Source organism: Furipterus horrens, unplaced genomic scaffold, assembly GCF_987537825.1.
Source record: "Furipterus horrens unplaced genomic scaffold, mFurHor1.1.pri manual_scaffold_6, whole genome shotgun sequence".
Taxonomy (NCBI): domain Eukaryota; kingdom Metazoa; phylum Chordata; class Mammalia; order Chiroptera; family Furipteridae; genus Furipterus; species Furipterus horrens.
The window spans coordinates 89,838,898-89,857,466 of NW_028327176.1; the positions used below are offsets into that span (position 1 = coordinate 89,838,898).

General features: G+C 46.6%; 1 protein-coding gene across 2 annotated transcripts in view; it reads left to right on the forward strand.

Moving 5' to 3' along the window:
- The window catches only part of MAPK14 (mitogen-activated protein kinase 14), a 68,437-nt gene extending 65,499 nt beyond the window's left edge, over nt 1-2,938 (forward strand). For both annotated transcript variants that reach the window (XM_090282295.1, XM_090282294.1), the window contains exon 12: nt 573-2,938. In XM_090282295.1, coding sequence (XP_090138421.1) covers nt 573-640 — 68 coding nt within the window. In that variant the 3' untranslated portion in view covers nt 641-2,938. The remainder of the gene's footprint in view (nt 1-572) is intronic.
- The last annotated feature ends 15,631 nt before the right edge of the window (nt 2,939-18,569 follow it).

The window sequence follows — 18,569 nt, forward strand, 5'->3', positions numbered from 1 at the left end:
GTGTCTGGTGATTTTGTATACAGCCCTCACATCTGCCTGGGTCTTGGAGGTTCTCAGAACCTTTTTCTTCACAACTTTCTGAGATGAGTAGGAGAAAAGGCATTTTTACAGTTTTGTGGTTGATACAACTGGGGCAAAGAGTTTATATCTCAGCTATTATCTTAGACCTGGTTAGGAACACAGCCTGACATGGAACCTATGCCTCCTTTGTCCAGTCTCACATCCTTTCCATAAAACACAGGTTCAGGACTCCGGGTACATCCCAGAAGCCACGGTTGTCTGTTGCTGTAGCTCGTAAAAGTGCTCTGTTATTCCTGGGCTCTAAAGAGGAAGCACTGAGTAATGAAAGGAAAAAGAAAAGAAGGCATTTTTATATGTATCCTTGACCTTCTGTATAATCCCATGATCCATTAGGATATCACACACAAGCAACTTGAATAATTACTTGAAGTAGCTCATCAAAGCTCTAGTATGGACAGGGAGGAGGGATCTTGCGCTTAGAAGTTACAGAGCTTGTCAGCAAAGAGAATAGTCTGAACTCTCACATCCTGCTTTTCCTTTTCACTTTCTAGGCCTGACCTATGATGAGGTCGTCAGCTTTGTGCCTCCACCCCTTGACCAAGAGGAGATGGAATCCTGACCTCCTGCTTTCTGTTCTGTCGATCCCACCTCACTGTGAGGGGAAGGCCTTTTCACGGGAACTCTCCAAATCTCATTCAAGTGCCTCTTGTTGCAAAGATCTCCTCCGTGGTGGAAGAGGGGTGTGTGTGCGCGTGCATGCGTGTGTGTTAATGTATGTGTGTGTGTCTGTCTTTGTGGAAGGGGAAGATAATAAGAGCAAACTCTGATCACAGTGACTGTACATGGGGTTACAGATGCTCTGTGACAGACAGCCTCTGCTTGTGCTTCTTTGTGAGAGTCAGCTCGGGCCGGCAAGAGCTGCCATCGTGTTAGGGTTAAATGCAAAGTAAAAAATAGTAAATGTCTCAGCTCTCAGTCATGCTTTCAGCATTTTGGCCTCTCCTATGGCCCCTCCTTGATGGTGGGGAGTCACCTCGACCACGGTGGCACAGAGAAGGCTCACACCTCTGGCTGGTTCATACGTGAAGTTGTTACTCAGTGATGCATACAGCCAAAAAGGACCAACTGGCTTCTGTGCTCTTGTCTAGGATGAATTTGCGTTGTATGATTCTCAGAACTCAGCAGGTGTATCTGAAACTGTAAATATGTTTGTGCCTTAAAAGAAGAAAAGGAAGTGTAGATAGTAAGAGAATGCAGCAGATGAAGTTCTGAGCCAGGCACGCGCAGTCAGCTTGTTGGACGGCCACTTGTGAAACAGGGAGCCTTCACAGGCACCGTGTGTGCATGTGTGAGCATGCGTGTAGTGCTTCTCTCGCTCCCCCTCACCTCCCAGGTGTTGTTGCCACTTCTCTGCAGTATTACCCCACCTTCAGTGCAGAGGTTTCTTGAGTATTGGACCCAGTAGCCAGAAGCCGGTTCTTGCTGTCTGTGAACTTCTTGTGTGCTCTTCCTTCCTAGCAGAGTGACGATGTGTTTTGCACGTCTTGCTGTTTGAGCATGCACAGCTGCTTGTCCTGTTTTTTTTTTTTTTTTTTTTTGGAGGCCCTGGTGCCAGGCAAGTTTGCCAGTGAAGACTTTTTGGGTAGTTCAGAACCCACGTCACGTTGGCTGGTGTGTGGGCAGGTGATACCGTCTTCTCTTCAGCCCCCAGTGCTATTTTGTGTTGAACACAATTGATAATCCAGGTGCTTTTGATGTGAAAATTATGAAGAAATGGAACAGATGGTTGTATAGCATTTTTCTCACCATCTGGTTTTTAACAAACTATTTTTGGGGAGCCATCATGGGAAAGATAGGGCTTTTCCCAGGAGTGTCTCAGACTTCGGATGACAAGTTATTCTCTTCACTCCCAATAACCAGCGCTAAGACATGCCGAAAATCAAAGTGAAAAATTTAGAAGCTCATCAGGCCAGAAACTCCTTTTGCTATTTTTATCTAAAGATGGTTTTGTTTTGTTTTTTAAAGTAATGAAATGTCTTTTCCATCCTTCTTTGGAAAAGGGTCTTCTTGGCAGCTTAAAATTGACTTCTTGGTCTTGGTTAGGGAGAAATGAATTTTGTATATTGTAGGAATCCTTTGAGAATGTGATTCCTTTTGATGGGGAGAAAGGGCAAATTATTTTAATATTTTGTATTTTCAACTTTATAAAGATGAAATATCCTCAGGGGTGGAGAAGAGTTTTCATAATTTTCTGAATTTCAGGCATCTTGTGCTATATAAGGGCCCATATATTTAAACCTTTTATGAAATAAGAAAGTGGAAAGCCACTTCCAGTGTTGGCCATGTGACAGTGTCATGTACTTGGGCCAAGGTGTTTCCATTTCTCTGTCACAGTGCAGTACTCCATGCACTCCAAAGGGACAGGGTAGGACCCGGGTCAACTGGAGCAAGAAGGACGGAGGCAGGCTGGTGGTGATCACACCACACCTGGGATTCTCCCCTCTTTAAAGGAAAATGAATGCAGAGGCCTCATCTCCTTGATACGCAGTTCAAATCCTCACAATCCGCCGCCAGATGAATTTTGTCAGCCGTGCTGGGTTGTAAATTCTAGTGTGTGTGATTTCCTATGGAACTGCTCTTGAGTATTTTTTTCCTAAAGGTCTTTGCCGTTATGACCATCTGTACGTCAGGGGGCTGAGTGGTCCTGGGAGCCTGGACTCAGCTGGCGCCTGAGGAAGTGCTCCTTGGTTTCTGAGAATAATGCTCCCATCTCCTGATTTCTCTGAACAGAATGCAGAAGAGAGAATGGGGGAAACTGCTATTTTATTTGTATCCGTAAACTTGGCTGTAATCAGTTATGCCATATAGGATGTCATACAATACCACTGGTCAAAATAAAGGCTATTTTTCAAATTTAGTGAGTTTCTCAATTTTATTACATTTTTCTCTTGATCATTTTAATTTAATGTTCAATATGGCTTTATATCAGTGTTCTTTCAACTGTGGCCTGGCATACGTTTCTGACAGATCTTAATAATTACTCCTAAAATTTAGAAGACATATATAGAGCTCCTCAGTTGTACACTTTATGGTGAAGCAGATCTGAGTCTTTGAAGCTAATGGATAAAACAAAGAGCAAATGAACAAGGTGTGGCGCAGCAGGCCCAGTGCTACTACCCTTGGGTGTCAGGGCGGCCTGGGAAGGGGGTCCACAGACCTCAGCACGAGCACCAAATCCAGTCATACCACCTCTTTCTGTGCAGCTGCTAAAAACGGTTTTTACATTTTTAAATGGTTGAAATAAGGACAGTATTTTTGTAGCATGTGAAAAATAATCATGTAAAATTCAGATTTCGGTGCCACAAATAAAGTTCAATTTGTCGGTGGCTGCTTTTGTGTTTCAATGACAGAAATGAGTAGTTGCAACAGAGACCATGTCTAAACTATTTACATTTTTACAGAAGACATTTACCAACCCCTGGCCTAGGATTTCCAATTCCTCATTTGTAAACTGAAGTTTTTTGAAGTAGGTGTTTGAGTTCTGTTCAGCTTTGACATTCCAAGATGATCTGCAGAAAGTATATTTTTATCTTTAAATTTCTAGAGATAAGGTTGGATTTGTACATATGTGTACAATAGACTTTTAAGCAAATGTAGTTTGACTCTTGTCTATGGCCCTTGACAATATTCTTCAAAACTACTGGATTGAATCACAGAGTTTAAAGGGCCACAAGAGCCCTGGCTGGGTAACTCAGTTGGTAGACTGTCATCCTGAGAGCCAAGGTGGCGGGTTCAATCTCCAGTCAGGAGACATACAAGAGTCATCCAATGAACAACAAATCAATGTTTCCCTCTCTCTCAAATCAATGAATATGTGTGTGTGTGTATGAACATATGTATGTATATCCCATGAGAGGCCATAGATGTTTTTGGGTTCTGTGTTGGTGTGCTTCCTTCCGCAGTGGCCTGGGAATGCTGACAGGTGACTCAAGGTGGATCATGTGGCTGGGTTTTGGTCCTGTGCCACCTAGTCCCTGGCTGGCAGTGGGAATGACGGCAGCAATAGAAGGCACACCAGGCACAGGCTCTTTTCTTCCTCCTGTTCTCAGTGACTTCTTAAAGGGCTCAAAGAAAAGGCACCCAGTTTGTCACATGTGATACATTAGCCCCTATAAGGATCAGATAGTTGTAGGAAATATTTCGCCCTCACATATTAGACGTGAGCACTGTGACACAACCTTCCTCCTAGGCTTCTGGGGATGGAGGGCCTTCTTAGCTCAAGGATAGAGTTGACACCAGAAAAAGCTCACCTAGAGTGAATCCACATGAAATGGGGACCAGAACTTCATAGTATGTGGTGGGGACTGAAATAGAGAGGAAATCTGATTGGGACTTTCATCATGAAAACAATAAAATTATTAAGATATTGGTAATTTCAAATGAATCAAGTGTTTGGTTTTAAAGTGAAACCACAGTTAGTATCCTACAATATCCTTCCCATTTGATTTTTGTAGCATAGGTAATTTGCAAAAATATTTGAGGTGTCCTCAGTTTTCCTATGGACCCCAATCTTTTGCTATAACATCTTCCTTTTTATAAGTATCTATTGCTGATCACTTTACCAGTTTTCCCTTTATTGTTAACGGGACTGAGTCTGCCAGTCCACATTTTCAGTGGCTTTGCTTGAGATTTGAGCAGTTTTCTAGTATTGTTTATAAAGTTCATCAAATCCACCATCTTTTATAAGATTTGCAATTATTGCTGTTAATCCTCATTGTATTGGGTTGGCCAAAAAGTCCATTTAGATTTTTCTTAAAGGACACATTTTTCATTTTCATCACTAACTGTTGATTTGGGTATTTTGAGGATATTGGCTATCTCCCACATGGTCTAACATCGATTATTCTCAATATCTTGATCTGATCACTATCAACTTCAGCTGGTCTACCCGATCATGGAATATCATCCAGCAAGGAATCTCCAGCATGAAACTTTGCAAACCCCTTTTGACACATTCCACCAGTCAGAGCACCTCCTCCATACACTGCACAAACTTTTTTTTACATTTCAGTTGCATTTTTACCTTTCTTGAAATAACATGATAATGCCAAAAATGTTGTGTATTTTCTTTTATCTTCAAAAGTAAAAGAGCTACACAAAAATTCACCAATTTTGATGGGTTTTTTTTTTTAATGTACACTGCTATGACAGCTGTCCCAATACAGTCTTAACAAAATTGTTTCAAATGAAGTTAAAGACAACTAAGTGCTACTAGAGCCAGCTTACAGAAGGAAACCAAACGAACTTCTTGGCTAACCCCCGTTTGTGTCATTTGCCATGCGTTTACAATATAATCAGTTAAGAGACCAACAGAAGACCAGACCAGAGTGGATAGGACAGTCCATTCAATGAGTGTTTTCATGTGATGCTTTCACAAAGACTGAGCTGATGAATATGAGAATGACCAAGACCCTTTTTTATTCCTAATGCATACCCTTTAAATTTAGCATTTTCACTTCTCACTAAGAACTTAGAGGCCTCAAATGTACACAGGAAAAAGTAAAAAGGTTATTTGGCATTATATTCTCTATAATAGAGCATTGGAAGTAACCCACATACCTGTCAATAGGCCTTGATTGAATATGATGCTCATCTGTACAGTAGAACACCATACAGCTAGGCGTGGACATGTGCAAGGTGGGTTATGAGTGACCAAAACTAAGGAGCACACCACACACTCCCCTCTTTGCACTGATAGAGCAAAAACACATGGCTAGGAAAAGCCATAGAGGAACACACACCAAATTCTTAGCAGTCTCCTCTAGTGGGATTGTAGGTGGCAATAATTTATCTTTTAATCAGAGAAATTTATTTTGATAAGCAAGAACCTTAAAGTCCGTGTGACCCAGGGAACCATTCCCTGGTTTTGGGTTTGCCAGGGCCAGAGCCCAGCTCTGCAAGACAGAGCACTTGCTGGAAGTGCTCCCCGCTGTCAGGCCTTTAGCAAGCAGATCACCACCGCGACTCTGAGCAGGATTCTCCCCTACTTGGAGAGCTTGGTAGTTTCTGTCCCAGCAGAGAAGAATGTATTTTAAGGATCTGAAGCAGGGTTTTTCAACTTGAGAACTATTGACATCTTGGGCCAGGTGATTCTTGTCCTGGGGACTGACCTGTACATCATACGATGTTCAGCAGCATCCACATCTTCTACTCACAAGATGACAGTAGCATACACACACACACACACACCCGCCCCCAGTTGTGACAGCCAAAGATGTCTCCAGACCATGGCCAGTGCCCTCTGGGAGCAAAACCATTCCTAGTTGAGAACCACTGGTCTAAAGCTTGCGACAACGTCTTGCGGAGTACCAAAGCCTCTCTTCTTGAAATAATTGAAGGTTAACACCTACAAAACTGGTAAGCACTCATAGAAGTGACTTATCTAGTGGGGAAGTACAACTATGAAAAGCCTTTTAAAGAACTGAATGTATATCTGGGGGAATAGAAAGATACTAGGCAGTTCAGAAGTATATTCAATACTGAATTACGGCTATTCCATTTCACACACACACACACACAAATGAGGTGAGTGCTGAGTGAATAAAGTTACCCTTTGTTCAGAAGCTCTTTGGCCATCATCCACAGAATACCTAGTGATTAAACTGGGGGTGACTGCGAGATTTCCTTAGGTAGGCAGGTGATGGGTTCCAGTGGGAAGATAACTAGGTTTTGAAGCCACACAGACCTGGGTTCAAATTCTGGCTCAAGCTCCTGTCAGGTATGTGACCCTGGAATAATAGTTTCTAGCTTTCAAGTGGTTGTAAAGGTTTAATGAAATAACAAACCTCAATGTGCCTGATACGTTATGGACACAAGATGCTGGTTTCCATCTCCCTTGAGTTGACCTTGGGCATCGAGGCTGTCCTATTAGAGTGCGGAGTGTTCTACCTCAAACAATGTGGGTTTCTAAAACCAATTTGGAGGAGAGCTCCTGAAGACGAGATGGCCGGGGGCTAGCTCCAGTGCAGCTTCTGGAAAGCGTCCATTACTGAAGCCACAGCATGTGTTCTGAGTGAGTACCACAGCCCGTGGGATACTGTGGTACCGCTAACCAATTTGATTCATTCAATTCAAAGAATGTGCTTTGTTTAGAAGCCACTGAGCAGTTAAGTGGGGAAGTAACCCTAAGTCCAATTTTGCAATATGTATGTATATGCCACCACATTTGCAGTGTCATTTGAGGGGGGAAATACATGTGTAAAACCACACGACTAGCCTCACCCCCTGACAAAGACCAGTGGTTCTCAGTACTATCAGATCCAACACCTTTGGTATAATTTATATTGTGTAACATCCCTTTCATGATCCTGAAGTGAAATCCATAGGTAGCGTACATATATACACACAATTTCAAAGAAAATATAATCTATATAAATGATGGGTAAAGGAAAAAGATTCTTCAATATGTATGTAACTGTTCAGGCACAACTACGTAAAAGATGATGCCGTTAGATGCTGGCCCCCAAACACAGGATCGCCTCGAATATGCCAGCTGCATTTTGCTGTCTCCTCAAATACCATGACTGGCTGCTGTCGGGCGTGTGACTTTCCGAAATTGGTGAGCAGTTCTTGGGGAAGTTTCAAACTAAACAAGTATTATCATCTTCTTTTTAAAAATTTACTCAGTTGTGATGACATTTTAAGTATATTAATATGTAAAAAACTTTGTGTTTTATACACGAAATAAAGTTACAGTCTAGGTAAGCTCAGGTAGCCAGGTTTTGCTACCTCCATGAGTGTTCAGCAGGATGCGTGCTTGTGATGGGAAGCAGCTGTCACTGGGAATCCCACTGCGTGGAGGCTCCTGCGTGCGAAACATCAGGAACGCCCTGGTCATTGTGACAACAACCAAAATGGCCCCACAGATTTCCAAAGTTCTGACACAGATGAAATGATTCAGGAGGTGTGAAACCTCCAAATTGCAGGCCAGATGTGACTTTCTATTCTCCATCCTTCACCTCCTCCCCACTTCCCTGCTAAAAGTAGCTACTTTATTGAACCCCTACCAAGTATTAAGCCATTTATATTTTTACTTGTATAACATCTCAAATTCTTATCCAGAGTCATGTTACAACTGAGGCTGGAACCAATGGACTGTCCCAGTATCAACATCAAAGGACTCCTAGTTCCAGAGTTCTGTAGCATTAACATTAGATGTGCCCCTCTTGGTTTGGAAAGAAAATCAAGAAAAATTATTCATTCCGCATAATTTCCCAAAGGACTTGCTGGCTACTGCTGGCCAGACAGAGGTGTAAAAAGGGTACCACTGTCCATGACAGGCACAGCTGGGCACTTGGTGCTTTATCTCATCCAGCGCCCATGGGGCTTCTCCCAGGTCCCAGCCCCGTCTCCCTTGCTTCCTTACTCATTTGGGATAGAAACTCACCTCCAGGCCTCTGTCAGGAGACAAGGGGGCTGTGGAGGGGCTGCAACAGTGACCATGTGCCCCGCCCCCTGCCCCCGCCCTCCAGCCCAGCCCAGTTCCATCAGCCTCCTTCTCGGAGCTTCACATCACTTCTTTCACTCTCTGCCACTGCTCTACATGAACAATGCCACCGTGTGTGGGACAGTCCCTCTGCCTAGAACCCCAGCCTTCTCCCTCCACACTCCCCCAGGCCAACTGTCTGTATCACTCCAACTGTAAGTCCTCCCTTATCATCCCCAAGCTGGGGTCAGGTGGCCCTTCCAGGTGCTTCTTGTACTCAGCTGCATTTATCAGTGGTGGCACTGATCACACTGCTTTGTCGATGCCTGGTGTTTGTGTCACCTGCTCAAGAGAAAAAACATAAAGCATCAGCACACAGGCTCTGGAACCAGTGTGCCTGAGTTCAAATCCCAGCCTCTCTGTGTCCTAGGGGTACGGTCTTGGGCAAATTACTTAATTCCTCTGAACCCCTCTCACAGAGCTGTTGTGAGGATTAAATGAGTTGAAACATGGAAAGCCCTTGGCATACATTCAATGCTCAATCAATGTTAGGGGGACAGACTGTCTTGCTCACTACTGTGTCCCCATCACCTAGTATCACACCTGACACACAGAAGGCATCCAGTCTTGATTCACTGAGTCAGAGAATGACTATCATATTTTAATCATTGCAAATCATCTTGTCCCCTGCTTCCTGTTTTTACAATCAACAATCTTTAGAAGCAAAGATTATCTAAAGAGAGAAGCCAAATATGTTCAGATAACCTGCCTTAAAAAACATTGCTGTGTGTCAGTTCCCAGTCTAAGAAGAGACACGTGTTAGGAAAATTGGATTCCGATTCTCCTGACTACATTTTACTGTGTCATTCAAATTGGATACAAACAACTTAATGAATCAGAATAAGAATCAAAAAGGTTATTGGTCTGGGCTGGTGTGGCTCAGTGGATTGAGCACCAGCCTGGGAATCAAAAGATCGTTGGTTTGATTTCCTGCCAGGGCATGTGCCTGGTTGTGGGCCAGCCAGTTCGTGCGAACGGCAACCAACTGATGTTTCTCTCACATATTGATGTTTTCCTCTCTCTTTCTTTCTCCCTCCCTTCCCCTCTCTCTAAAAATAAAAAATAAATAAAATCTTTTTTTTAAATCCACGACCTTGAAAAAAAAGATTATTGAAGGTGGTGACAGTCATGATCCAGGTAAGTGCTACCCTCTTCCCATCCATCTGCCACTTTAAAATGAAAATATTGCGGGAAAAGAAAGGGACTTGGAAGTCAGTATGGCATCTTGTGCCCTCACTCCACCATCCCACAAACACCTATTAGGCCACTTTGCTGTGTCAGGCACTGGGAACATGGGGAAAAAAAGAGTCCTGCCTCTTGGAGTCGACATTCTAATGGGGGGTGGGGACAGTTGGAAACAACGACTGTTACCATTTTCCTGGCACCCCTAGAACAGTGCCTCTGAGCGTCTGTTGCTGAGCCATTTCTGGACCAGGTGTACCTTTGCTCCACCTCCCTGGTACTCACCTGACAGACAGATGTTTTCCGTGGGAGTCCTAGGCCTGTGCGTCCTCCTGGGTGTTGCCTTGACCTGATCAGCTGGCTCCTCCTGCCGGGCAGCCCGCCAAGGTAGCCATGCGTTTCCAGCTGGGAGGTGAAGTCACCATCCAGCAGCATCACACAAAGGCCCATTTCCCCTCGGCCATTGCTCAGGCGTGATGCAGCCAAGGGCCTGGGCTCTGCCCAGTGACAGAGGCAGTGACTGTCTGACAATGGCTGCTGACAAAGTGCTTGTGGTGGGAGTGTCTCCATTTGGAGGCTGTTCTGCTCCCAGCTAGCCCCACCCTGCTCCCAGGTTAGGGAACAGCCGCCCCGCCCCCCACCGAGCCTCTCCCGGCCTCCAGTGGAGTCAGCTGCCCACTCCAGGTGTTTCTGTGACTTGCACCAAGCTTGCTGGTGTCAAAGCACTCACCACATTATTTTTGTAATTATATTATTCTTTCATGACACAGATAATACTTGTTTATTGCTGAAAAGCTGTAAATGCAGCCAGGTAACATCCATTATCCCACCACCCAAAAGAAGAGCTGTTGACAGGTTGGTGTGAGTCCTAGAAAATTTCCCATATTTGTAAAAATACATACCTTTTATAAAAATGAACACATATTGTTCAGTCAACATGTCAATAAGTGGCGTTGAAACTCCTTTCCTCCTTTAGCCACAACCACTTCCAGGCAAATCAAAGACAGAAACGGAGACAGGCTTTTGAAGCAGGTCACAAAACCCAGACGCCAAGGAAGAGGCTCATGAACGTGTAATGAACGTGACTGCACAGAAGTGGTAAGACTTCTCACATCGGAAGCAGTGTGGCAGGATTTAGTAAGGGTGCAGGCTGCCCATGCCTTGTGATCCAGCATTCTACTTCTACATAATTTTATTCAAGAGAAAATTTCCCATTTGGGCTCAAGGAAATGAACACAGGAACTTCCCACTCAGCATTATTTGTAATAGCAGGAGAAGACCTGAAACAAATCTCAAAGACCATCAACAGGAAAATAAATTGTAGCACATTTACAGGACAAAATATTATACAGCAGTGAGAACAAATGAACGAGAATGACTTTGCCTAACTCCAGATTTTGTCTGTGCCCCAGGGAAAACTGGCAACTTCTGGAGACATTTTTGGTTGTCACAGTGGGGGTGGGGAGAGAGTTACTGGCATATAGTGGGTAGAGACCAGGGATGCTGCTACCATGCACAGGACAGCTCCCCTCCACCCCTTGTCTCCCACCCCCCACCCCCCACCACATGTACGACAAAGAACTACTGGGCCCAAAATGCCACTGGTGCCGAGGAGCCGAGGCTGAGAAACCCTGAGCGAGACTGAATCTACATGGGCAGATCTAACGAAGAATCTTGAGTGAGAGGAAGTTGCAGAATGATACAGTGTGATAACTTGACGGATGCAGACTTGCAGCACAAGCAAAAGGCACGCGTGTCGCGTCCAGGGACAACGCACAGCAGCTCTCCAGGTGTGGAACAGCCCGTCCAGGCTTTTCTTCTTTCACTTTTCCCCATGATTCTGGAAACATCTCTTTGTTGATGATAAGACAGTGTTAAGTGTGTGCCCCTTTTCTGTTACGACTAACTCGGTAGCCCTGGAATTGTTGGGATAAATGAGGTGCACGTTTCATCATTTCGATAACAGTCAGCTCTGAAACCGTGGCCCATTTGCGCTCCCACCTGCAGGGGACAGTGTGCTGTTTCCTTTTCTGCTCTGCTCCCTCACTAGGTATGAGCTTCTTGAGGACAGGGACTGTGACATTTGCACATGCCTCCTCAATATCTTGGCAATACATTGCTAAGTAGGCACAGAGGACAGAGAGAAATAAGATACCGAGGCCCTCAAGAAACTTACAGTTTAGTTTTGTTTGAAAGCTAACTGACAATTCAAGTCTTAAGACCCTCCACGCCCTAAGTCCTACAGGAGTCAGAGGAGGGGAGGGCCCTTGGGTAGGAGTGGCCTGGCAAAGCCAGGTCTTGAGGCCTGAGGGGCCCCGTCGCCCTTGGCAAAACTGAGGAATGGCATTCCAGACAAGCTGCAGGGGTGAGTAAGGCAAGTTTGTGCAATGGCTAGATGGAGGATATTTGCGCACAGGTGCCGTGGAGGATCCGATTGGCAGGAAAGACAGGGCCCAATGGGGACAAGCCCTGTCCCACAGGCCAAGGAGTATAAACTTTATCCTGGAGGCAACTGGGTGCTGATGCGTGGGGAGTGTCAGGAGGAGAGACTGCTCTGACCAGGAAGTCATCCCAGTTGGGCTGCCTGTCACAACCGAGCTGTACTGTTCTCAAGCTGTCCAGCTGGTGTGCCCTCTCCAGGTGATGAAAGCCAGGTTCCCCTGGTTGGGGGTGGGGGGAGGGGGCAGCCCCAGGAAGTGTGAGGCTGGAGGAGCATAGTCCCCAGGGACAAAGGATCAGCTGGTGGTTTGTAGCCCAGTAATCCCTTACTCATCCCTGTCGCCACACCTTTGCTTGGCTGACAGGTGTGCTGGAGATCCTTTGTTGTGGCTCCTTTTTAAAAAAAATATATTTTATTTATTTATTTATTTTTAGAGAGGGGGAAGGAAGGGAGAAAGAGCGGGAGAGAAACACCAATATGCGAGAGATACATCAATTGGTTGCTTCTCACATGCATGCCCCCAACCAGGGACCTGGCCTGCAACCCAGGCATGTGCCCTGACCAGAAATCAAACCACTGGCCAGCTCTTGGTTGGCAGGACAACACCCAGCCCACTGAGCCACGCCAGTCAGAGTCCTTTGTTGTGGTTTTTGAGAGATGATTTTCTTCTCAACTCTATGTTCAGTGACATCAGGTTGGTAGCTTCAACTTGGCCATGGTGGGAGCTTTTATACCACAGAAACTGACAAACACTATGCATTAGGACTCCCCATCCCCCGTGGCCAGTCCACTGACAAGTAAGGGAGGTGCAGTTATTAGATTTGGAGAAGGGCAGGAAGGTAGAGTCTTGTTTAGGGAGGCCAGATGAAACCGTTAGGAAAAGGGTGTTTGGCCAAATAATGGAGGCACCATCAGAAGTAAATTCAGATTCCTAAACGGCAAAGGCTGGTCCTTCACAGGCACTATCCAGGGCAGCAGAGCAAAGTGGTTACCAGCACTGACTCTGCAGGCAGACTGCCTGGGCCTGAATCCTGGCTCTGTCATGTATGTACCAGCTGTGTGACCTTGGGCAAGTCACTTTACCTCTCTGTGCCTCATGTTTGCCATATGTAAAATGGAGGATATTATTAACCCATCTCATAGGGTTCTTAAGGGGATTAAATGAGTTACATGTATATAAAGCTCTTAGGACAATTTTGGGCACATAATTAGCATGCCCCTGATATTTTGTTAAGTACATAAAATAGAAAACTGAAGTACCAAGAAAGCCAGTGTCTTACCTAAGATCACACAGCAAATTCAAGGCAGAGCTGGAATTAGAGCCCAAGCCTCCATCATGGCAGGTAGTCTTACTAATCTTGTCTGGATTTCTTTGACCTGGACAGGAGTTGTGGGGCTCCTAAGGGTGGCCCAAGTGTCCTGGTGTTGAATGCTTTTACATGAAGGGATGGAGCAGGTAGACCCAATGACCTCTGCTCTGAAGGGCAGGTTGATGAGGTGGCCTCCAGGGTATGTCCAGGGTATACAGCTTCTCCTGCTGGGGCAGGACGCACAGGAGCCCAGGCAGGGCAGTGACCCTATTCCTGCTGTTTGGCAGGTCACTGGAGCCAGGACTGCTCCAGGCACAAAGGTGAGTTTGGCCAACTTATGCATAGTAATAACAGTAGCTTCCATTTATAAAGCCCCTACTATGTACCTGCCATTCAGTCAGTCATGATATGTTGGATTTGGCTTTCAGCAATGGACATAGTAGATAAAACCCCTACCCTGGTGGACCTGACATTCTAGTGAGAGTTGACAGATGATAAACAAGTAAACTGAGGGAAATATAAGGGCTTGAAGGAAAACAAGGCCAGGTAAGGCAGATGGGGCACAGCTGCGGATGGAGCCCGGGAGGACTCTCAGCGGGGGTGACAAAATGAGCATTTCTAAAGGATGGAAGGGAGCACCATGCACAATGCTGGCAGTCTTATCAATCACAGTCTCATTAAGTCATTTACTGACGAGGAAGCTCAGAGACATGCAGTCCACCTACTAAAGGTCACACAGCTGTAAGTGTTGGCACGAGAATCAAGTTCAGCTCTGTCTCCTAGTCCTCGGCTGCCCTCCACTGTCTCACAGGGACTCACGTTCACCCAAAGAACAGGGACATCACAAAACCTGGATGTGTGTGGTGGAGGCCCCTGGAGTCACAGGGCCAGTTGGGTATGTACAGGGGTACTGGGTGAGAAGGTATGGAGTTCACTCCAGAGCACGTCTTTAAAGACCAGGAAGGGAGAGCAATTCCAAAGGGTAGAGGGTCTGGCTTATCTAGAACCTCGGTGGGAAGAGTGAGGGCCATGGGTAGGGAGGAGCCAGTTTTGGAATGGAGTTTGGTACCTATTCTTGGCGACAGAAGAAATTTCTAAATTTGGATTGGTCCCCCTGGCTCTTTCTCAAAAACTTTTGCCACCACACACAGGTCAGGCCTTGTGCTAGCACATGCAGGGCCACACAAGCATACCGCTCCTAGGCCTTGTCTTGGGGAGCAAGGAAAGAACAGAGAAACGCCAAAAGCTTTCCAGAGCAGACTGTGACCAGCTAAGTAGAGACCACACATCCCAGATGTCCCACGGGACATGATTCCAAGCCCATTTCCTACTATTCCTCCTCAATCCCACCATCTGAGACTTCAAACCACATCCCCTCTCTGCCTCTTATTCCCACAAGAGACACTAAAAGTCTTTGGTTCATCCATTCACTGTTTCCTGAGCCCCGACTGTGGGCCAGCACGGTGCCTGGGCTCAGCGGTGACCAAGAAGCTTCCTTGCCCTCACAGGGTCATTTTCCCGGTGGCAGTGATGGCCATTCCACAGAGGACAATGCAGATTGATTGAAATTGTGCTGAATACTTCACAGGAGACAGTGCAGAGATCAATGGAGCACAGGCCTTGCTGGAGTGTCCCACCAGACCGCCCCGGGCCACATCTTCACAGGATTGGGCCAAGGGCCCGTCCTGCAGGCTGGGTGAAGGGACGTGGGTCCTAGGGTGCAGTGAGGAGTGGGATGGGGTGAGGACCAGGGCGGTGCACCTTGTGAAGGGGAAAGTCTACCTTCTGGGGTCCAAAAAGGCAGGCTGGTAGGGGCCACACGGCAGAGCGGTCCCTACCCCTGTCCTCCACCAGGGGGTGCTAAAACTGAGGGCAGGGAGAGAGGGCCAGGTCAAAGCAAGGGGCTGGGAGGCTGAGAGAAAAGCTCATACAGTTGAGGGGCCCTGTGAGAAGACAGAGCCTGATATTTTGGTCTTGGGATGGATGTTCTGCTCAGACCCTGACCCGGCCCAGAACCTAAGAAGGAAAGAAGTACAGTACTAGGGAAGGATGACCCAATAAGCCAAAGCCAGCAAGCTGCCCCAGGTATGCTGAGCTGGGTCTCCACAGGGACTGACCAGAGACTGCTGAGGATGGGGGGTGGGGCGTTAAGGGAAGAAGGAGGCTGGGGGCAGGGGAGTCAGATGTGGGAACAGAGTGGAAAAGTTTAGAAGGCTCACTGCTTTGACCATTCAGGTGTCACTCAAAAGTGGCCTCCTCAGACAGACCTTCTCTGACACACAACTAGGCTGGGAGGCAAAGTTGGTCAGGGCTGGGGAAGAAGCATCTAGCAAGCATCTGCTACGTGCCAGGCAAGAATTAGACACATCTTGTGTCATCTCTGTTAGCCCTCATGACAGCCCAATGAGGTGGGTATAATTGCCCACTCCTGTTTTACAGGTGAGGAAACTGAGGCTTAGAGAGGCTAGCTAACTAACTTAAGCTACAGAGCAGCCCCCACATACAAAGCTTTCCCCTGCATCTCCCTTTCTCTTTGAGCTTTTGATTGCTTCCTGGAGTTTTGAGATGTGCGGAGGAGCATGGGAATCTCTGAGTTAGGGCCAGAGCTCTGGGGCTCTCTTGTTGTTTCATTCCCACGGGACCCCAGGAATGTCAAAATTTTTGTTTGTACATGCCTTGTGGCCGATCACGGTGGGGATCTGAGTTGCTGGCCCTGCTGTTTGGGGCAGAGAGAGCTCTAGTGTTTGAGGAGCTGCCACATTCCTGACGTAACATGGAGCCTGGGTGGTCAGGATGGGGACCTGGGCAGCCAGCCTCATAATCATGCTGAGCTTTTGTTTCAGGTTTATGAAACCAGTCATCAACCCCCAAAACCATGTCCTTGGCCTCCAGAGGCTCAGAGCTGCACTAGGAAGCCAACACTACAGTGACAGCCACTTCTCAGACACTTGCCGGATGCCGGACAGTCTAGCTGGTGGTTAAGTGTGCAGACTGGAGCAGGTTTGAAGACCATGTCCCCACCTTCTTGGTCATGTGTGGCTTTAGGCAAATTACACGCCAGGCTTTGGTGTGGCATGGAGCTGGGCTGGCACAGCTCAGTCTGGGGGTGCGCGTATTGAACACAGACAAGGCCATCTGTGACCATGATGGATCAAGACAAAAACAGGACCACTCCTTAGTCATGTCTGAGCACATACAAAACATGAATATTGTCTAAACCACAAAAATGACTATTAAACATCCCTGACCTAGCTAATCTGAGTGAAGCCTGCTTCTTCACCAGTTACAGCTCTCTGTTTTATTTGTCCCTTCTCCTAGGTAAGACTTATTAAAATGCTTATCAGAGAATCAGCTCCTTTTCCTAACAGCATCTAATCCAGAACAAAGTCCTTCTTCCTTAAACCCTCCACCAGTCACCTAATACCAGCCTAAACGTTACAGTAAGTCCTTTCTAACACCTTATCGAGAGGCCCCATGGTCCCCATGGTGCAGGCCCCTATTGCGGCAGTGAGTCATAAACCCAGCTTATTCATCCACAGGTGTTTGTGGTGACCTTTGGCTGGTGGCACTGGGCTGCTGTCATACTGCACTTAAGATGATATATCCTCGGGACTCTTTAAATATACTTGCCATGCTTTAATATCATTTCCATTTTTCAAAGGGGAAGCTCAGAAAGGGGAAGGAACTTTGCCTAAGTCACACAGCTGGTAGTACAGAGCTGGGATGGAAATTCAGGTCTCATTCCAAAGTTAGTTTCCTGCATTAACAGGGCAGAAACCAACACTATATTGGGCCAGTGTCTGGGGTGAGCAGAGCAGAGAGGCCAGAGCTCAGAGGAAAGAAACCCTGGGGCTGTGGGAGGGGAGCACCCAGGACATCCTCAGTGACCCTTCCCTCTTCCTGGGCTATTCGTGACTTCCCTGACTGGATCCTTCCCTCCAAGACTGCCAGGCTGATGAGTAAACACAGATCCAGCAGAGGCTGAGGAGGGTGTTAGTGGCATCAGAGCCCAGGGCCTGAGTCACTTCCTGACCATTGCCTAAGAGGAGTCGGGAGCCACAGCCTGAGTGGTCAGCTTGTGCCCTTGCAGGATTGCACCAACTTGGGCAGTAAACACTTCCCTGGTATTCCTCACCTTCCTGCGCTCACTTCCAGCACACTTGGGTTTTTCAAGTTTTCTAAGACACAACAGAGAGGTTCAAGCCCCATCCCTACCCTGGAGAAATGCATCTTCAACTCAGAAGGAAACCTAGGTCTCCTGGACGGTTCTCTCTTGCCTGTGCCCAGTCCTGAACTCTGACTTCCAGGACTCTGTTCCAACTTCAGAAATAGGATGCCTTCCACCCCAAAGGTCCAAAACTCCCCTAGGTCTCCCAGGCACCTAGACCCCCTTTTTTTCCTCCCACAGGGCCTCAGGGCCAGAGTCAGGGGTGGCACAGGGAGGAGGGTAGGGAATGTGTCAGATGCTGAGTGACATGTGCATGGTTTGAGCAGTAGACATATCCTCATGATGTGGGCGAGGCAGATTATTTCAAATGTGGGCCATTTCCTTTGAGGAGCAATGCCTCTCAACACTGAGATACTGCATAGCCTCAGGGCCAAGAGTCTGGACTCTAAAGCCAGGATGTACCAGCTTCTTCAACCCTGCTCTGCCTATTAACAGCTGTGTGACCTTCAGCAAGTTACTTAACCTCTCTGTGCTTCAGGTTCTCTTCTCCAAAATGAGGGTAATAATAGTACTGACTAATAGGTCTTTCGCCGGGATTAAGGGAGTTGTGTTTGTACAACACTTAGAAAAATGACTGGCAAATGGCAAACACTAGTGTTCATTAAATAAATATTTTTCCGCTTCTAATGGGCTGACTCTTCCATTCATTTCCCATACATTTTTGATATCCTACTATGTGCCAAAAATGAATAAGACTGAATCCCTGCCTGCAACGCCTATTGGGCATTTCTGTTGGGTTCCCTTTTCCCCTCCCTCACAAATGGTCTTCAGGACTGTGTCTGATGCTGGAGGACTTTCTGGTAGGGGCGGTAGCACCAGGCATGAGGCCTGCAGACATCCTAG